The sequence below is a fragment of the Rhinatrema bivittatum genome, chromosome 3 (genome assembly GCF_901001135.1).
Source record: "Rhinatrema bivittatum chromosome 3, aRhiBiv1.1, whole genome shotgun sequence".
Classification (NCBI taxonomy): Eukaryota; Metazoa; Chordata; class Amphibia; order Gymnophiona; family Rhinatrematidae; genus Rhinatrema; species Rhinatrema bivittatum.
In genome coordinates this window covers 311568462-311574547 of record NC_042617.1, presented here as the reverse complement: position 1 = coordinate 311574547, position 6086 = coordinate 311568462, and the positions used below count along the sequence as shown (strand labels likewise).

The window sequence follows — 6086 nt, the reverse complement described above, 5'->3', positions numbered from 1 at the left end:
AAACGTTGTTGAGACAGCTGTGTCACACAGTTAAAATCCCCACTGGCCCCGTCAGTGGCGGTGGTAATGGCTTGAGCTGCTCCACCATTCTGCTGACTGAGAGGCAAATTACTGCTATTATTTATACGCCCGACACTCTTAACAAATCAGCAGATGTTAGAGAGGCAATCCTGTTATTATGGGATTGATCCTCAGCACTAGGCTGCAGAAGTAAGTGAGCAGGGAATAATGAGGTCATTCAGGGACAGAGCACTTTCTACACTAGCAGGCGTCACTGGTAGCAAAGCCTGCCTTCCAATCCCACAAAAGCAAACCCTGTCATAGCCCTCCTTGCCTTCTCCTTTATCCAGCTGACACATATCCATGTATACCTATATATAACTTTCTACAGCAGGAACCTTTTTTTTTTTTTTAAGCTGTCAATGCTTTAGTAATGCACTTGGGTCAAAGCCACAAAAGTCAAATAAAGAGATAACAATTTTCTCTTCTTCCTCTCTTTGTCTAGCTGCTTTTACCTCTCTGTCTCTTCTTGTCATGTTTCAAGGCCAGAGGAGCTCCAGGGTTAGAAATGTAATCCAGTACCATTAATGGGAACAGGAGGGGGCTATGCTATAGATATACCCCTGGAAAGGGGCATGGGAGGAGCGGGGCAGATTGTCCAGTAGATGTAGCACTTATAAGGGGGTGGGAAAGAGAGGTCCGGGAAGCACTCAGATTTCTCAGAGCTTTCTCTTCCTGCTCTCTAGGGCATCCATGCTAGCAAAAAAGGAGCAAATTACATCATGTTTGCAGGATCTGATTAGTCCATGGTGGCTATGATGTCACGCGTTCAATCACGCCTGCTGGAGTGTTTGAGAGGTCATCTGAGACACATGACATCTGTAAGGGACACTGGATTGAATACATTGTGGCTGGTCACATATGAAAGACCCACAGTGCATGCAGGCTACAACTTATCTCTTGAAAAAATGGCTGAAGGAGCCTCTTTCAGTACTTTCCAGGTCTTCAGCTTTCCCTTTCTTGCAATCTTGCCATTATTTTGGCCATCTGCTATTTTCGTTTTTGCCTAGAACTGTTTTGTAAACGCTGTCTTGGAAAAGCCACCACAGTGATGGCAGTGACCAGTCCAGCAAACAGATTGGAGTCTAACAGTAACCCACTAACTGCATGCCCACTCTTTCCCTAGACACCCTTTCATTGTGCTTCAGCAGGGTCAAGTGTGTGTTATGGAGGGTGAGTGGGAACTTAATACTCCTTATCTTGTACAAGCTATCAGCAGAGGCCAACATGTTGATGGCAGTACCCACATTTCCAGGCTTTCCTTATTTTGGCAATCTACCAAATTTTAACAAGGAAAGAGACCCTGGCAGAGTTCCTGGTGCCAGAGGTGGCAGAGCTTGGCATGAAGACCTTGAATGGACAGAGAACAGTGAAGGAAGAATGATGGAAAGACAAAGACGTACGTAGATGAAGATTATCCGAAGGTCACCTGAAGGTCACTCGAAGACAAAGGGCTCAAGAGTGCTGAAGAAGAAGTGGCTGTCTACGTGCTGCTCAAGAGCATTTGTGTCGCACTGCGGTGGGAAACGCTGTTTGCAGATGGGGCACTCTTTCCACAGACAGTCGCTGGGTCTTCCTGCCTGGCTGCCTTCTGCTTCCTGTTCGCTCTTTTCCCCACAGTCACTGGAGGAAGACACAAGACACACGGGTGTACAACTGTTCTATCACAGTTAGAGAGACCTCAAAGAAAAGAGTTTACATCCCGAGAGGACCAAAGCTTCTCAGCCTGCTTTTGGCCCCAGCACTGCAGAAGGCAGCCCTTTCAGAAGGGAAGACTGCTGGAATAAGATGGCTGAAAGAGTTAGACTTTGCAAAGAGAAGCATGGTAGGAAATGGCTTGAAGCCCACGTGAAGCTATTGTGGTGGTGTTCAGTGACGGATTTAGGATTTTGCCACCCATAGGCACTGTTAGTAAGGTTGAACAGAGAGCAGAAGGTCTAAGGCACAGCCCTACAATTTGCTGCAGCAGCTCAGGAGCAGATACTGTGGCAAAGATTTGAACAATCTCAAGCACATTACAAACATTTCCATCTTTTAATTTTACATTATAAAAAATAACGAAGTTTTGCAGCCTTGCTTGGCTCTGTATAATTTATTTTCATTCTACTGGGTTAGGAAAAGGGATCTCAGGTATCAGCACAGGGAGGAGATCTCAGGGATGGTGAGAGGGAGAGTGTGAGAAAACCAGGGATGTGGAGAGGAAGGGAGGAGGACCAGGAGAAGGTAAGGACAACGGAGATAGGCAGAGGAGTCTGGGGAGGACGGAGGAAGTGGAGATCAAGAACCTGGGATGGGAGAAGGTGAATGGTTCTGGAATTGAGGAAGGAGTGGATAGGGTTGGAGGGTGGATTCCAAGATCTGGGAAGAAGAGAAAGTTTGGAAGGAAGGGATGTTCCAGATTCTGGGGGATAGAAGCAGGGAATAAGGGAGAAAGAATCGGAATTGCAGTTGGTTGGGAGGAGGAGAAGGCAGATGTCCCTCCCTTGCTCTGGTCCTGCTTCCCTTTTTATCCCCTCTAACTTCCCACTCAGTCTGGCATAGACCACCATCTTCCACCTGTTCCCCTCTTTCTCACACACAGACACATCCCCCAACAGATCCCCTTTCATTCCTTAGCCTCTATCCTCACCCCCCCCCCCAATGATTTCCCATTCAGCTCCACCTAACATCCCCTACATGATCCTTATTTAATCTGTCTGCTTCTCTCCTGTCCCTGAATGGCAGGTGGGCAGAGGCTGCATTAGGGAGCAGAGTAGCTCTTCTTTCCTCTGCTAAGACTACGCCAGGCTCACCCTCTTTCTCTGCACACTGCCTGGAAGGGAAAGGGCCGGGTGAGGACAGCTGAGGGCTATGCTCTGCAGAATGAGATTTAGCCCAGCTGGGTGGTGACAAATCCAGCCAGTCTGCACGGCTGCCTGAGGCAAAGTGTGCCTACTGTGTCTACTGAAAAACTCCAGGCCTGGTTTTGATGGCAGGGTGGGGAGAGGAGATAATGTAAAGGTTGAGAATCCCTGAACTGTCCTACGGTGCTATTAATTCCAGAATTACAGCATCAGATTCCAAGGCTCTGCCCAGGAAGTTCCCAGGTCTCAGGCTCTCTTTATGATTTGGACTTTCTTCCTCTCCATAACCCTAGCCCTTTCTAATTTGCCTCTCTCCCGGCAGATCCAGACTTTTGAATGTACCCAAGGACACGCTTCCGTGGAGTGCATTAACTGTGATGCCAGAATAAATGTAATCCGTGTCTGAGGGCTACATTCGTCTGAGTGTTGACTATGAGTGACTGATCTATTTCACCGTTACAAATCTATCCCTGAGTCTAGCAATGCTACCTTTACTGTGGGCACCCAGAACGCTTTGTACTTTCAGGTTCCTCCAGTTCATTACCACCCAAACATGCCTTGGTCATGCACTAAGGGGGCCCACCTCTTTGTGTCTGGCTTTTTGTCCTTTTACTTAATGGCCTTTCTGCTGAGGATAACTTCAGACACCTGGACACTGAGATCTAGGTTGAAACCCACCAGCTCAAAGGCCGCTAAAGGAGCTTTGGGCAATAATGAAGTTTGGGGTTTGCTCTGACCCCAGTCAGAACCAAAGCCCAGGAGGGGAAAAGCTCTAGTCTCCTTCCAAGACGGCTTATCTTGGATCAAATTATAAATCTAGTGCTTCCCTCTGATTCCTGGACTCAGTTCCTGCTTGGGACATTGCAGAGGGGGCAACAGCCTCAGCGTGAGCATGTTCTGACTGAACTGCAAGCTCAAAAGGAGCCCAAGGAAAAGAAAGGAAAAAAAAAGATATATTGGGCCCAGCGATTGGAATGGAAGGGAATTCCATTTTTCATCCATCTTCAGGACTGCACACCACCTCCCCCTCCCCAAACCTGAGAGTAACAGCCAATTTGCAATTTTATCTCTTTCACTTGCAAATAGCTCCAGCTTCGCCCCCTCACCATTTCCTCTTTTATTTCTTCTCTCTCTCTCCCTCTCTGTCTCTGTCTGCAGGAAAAAAAGAATCTAATGATGCTGAAAATTGATTCAGGAACGTCCTGACACTGCTGTACATCTTGTCCCCTCCTCTGCTGCCGGTTTTATGGCCATCGGCTGTAAAAGTCATCTTTACTCCCGGTAGAGTGACTGAAATTTATTTATTTTTACTCACTAGAACAAGGATTGGAAAGATCCTTCCTCTCCTTTTCTTGGGGCTGTTATAGGTGTGTGTGTGTGTGTGTGTATCTGTCTCTCCTTAGTTCCCTTTTGAAATGTCACACCCACACTGGAAGTTTCTCGGGCATCACACTGCCTCCAATATCCATCTTCATTACTGGAGTGTGAGTTTGGGAATATGTGTGTGCAGATCATGTATATACAAATATATATCTGTGCCTGGCAAGGCGTGAGCTCCACCCAGGCTGGGAAATCAGTTTGTCATTTTTCTTTCACTACTTCTACAGTCTGTCCTGCCTGTAGACATTTTGGTGAAAGCCAGACTAGGAGGCACCTTGGCCTCATGCAAGAGAGTTTGGGTTTCAGGTTTGGCTCCTCATGAATTTTGCTGCACACACATATACCTCTATGCACTAAAACACCTACATATATCTATTCATCCATATATAAACATATCTATTTCTATCTATCAATAGATATAGATAGATAGATATATATCTATCATGCATATGAATATAATGTATATATATATATATATATATATATATATATATACACACACGAATGCTCAGGCACATATTAAACACATACACATGTACAGTATATGCAGTGCATACACTACAGAACCTGAATTGTAACTCACCTTGAGCTCAGATTTGAAAAAGATGAGTAATTAAATGTCACACACACATATACAAACACACACACACACATATATATACACACATACACTCTATGCCAGCCATTTATTTAGGGAAAACTTAATTCTCTATTGTTGGACATCAGTGAGCTCCTGGGATGCAAGTTCTAATTCCTTCTCTGCCACTAACTGTGTTATTGGGCAAGTCAATTTACCTTCCTGTCTCAGCTCTAATTCCATCTCTGCCACTGAATCTCTGTGTGACCTTAAAACAAGTCACTTTATCTCCCTGTGCCTCAGCTCAAATCCCAGCTCATGACTCTCTCTGTAATTGTTTCTCAACTGCTGGTCTGTGGGCTGGCACCCACACATGGAATGGCAGTAATTGAGGAAAAGAAGGAAGGGGAGAACTGTACCAGAACACCCTGGCTGCACTGCACTCCGCACGTTACCCTGCAAAGCAGTGAATCCCTCTAATCTTCTCCCGACACTGGCCCCTGCCCCGCAGACCTTCTTCTCCTGATGGTCACAGCACCAGTATCTGAATGTTAAGTGGCCGGCTGGAGACTGCGTCAGTTTGTGCTCCGTTCTCAGGCAGGGGTGAGGCAACAACAGGGCCTGAGAACTGAGTGAAAACTGACACAATCTCCAGCTGGCTGCTTTGGGGGAATCGAGTATCCAAAAAGGTGGGTAATAAATAAAAGAATAAATAACATGGCTGACTGGAAGGGAGAGGGAGAGAAAGGCAGGGAGGGCTTTTTTAACTGAAGGCTGGCTGGGATGGGGCAGGGACAGCTTCTTATCTGATGGCTGGCTGGGACAGGAAAGAGAGCGAGTGTGAGCGTTGACTGTGATGAGGGAAGGACGGGAGGGATTTTTTTTTTTTAAAGTGATGGCTGGATGTAAGGAGGGAGAGAAAGAGGAAGGGCTTTTTAATTGATGGCTGGCAGGGAGGGAGGGAGGGAGAGGAAAAGAGAAGGGGGCTTTTCAAACTGACGGCTGGCTAGGGGGGAGAACTTTTATTTTAATAAGAGCAACCTTTTTAGAAAGCAATGTAATTGGCTAGCTATATTCCTAAAATGACGTTGACCAGCTGTAGAGCTGAACCACAAAATTAAAGAGAGGGAGAAAATTCTTCAGGGGTCACCCCCCCCCCCCCACCCTAACATCTGTCCTGCAACTGTTCCTCATAATTAAAGAAAGGTAGCCAGTCAGCATTTTAA

At 46.3% G+C, this 6086-nt stretch overlaps 1 protein-coding gene across 1 annotated transcript in view; it reads right to left on the bottom strand.

The window, feature by feature from the left end:
• Positions 1 to 357: 357 nt before the first annotated feature.
• The window catches only part of CALCOCO1 (calcium binding and coiled-coil domain 1), a 167075-nt gene continuing 161346 nt past the window's right edge, over positions 358 to 6086 (bottom strand). The window contains exon 15 of the mRNA XM_029595193.1: positions 358 to 1683. Coding sequence (XP_029451053.1) covers positions 1497 to 1683 — 187 coding nt within the window. The 3' untranslated portion in view covers positions 358 to 1496. The remainder of the gene's footprint in view (positions 1684 to 6086) is intronic.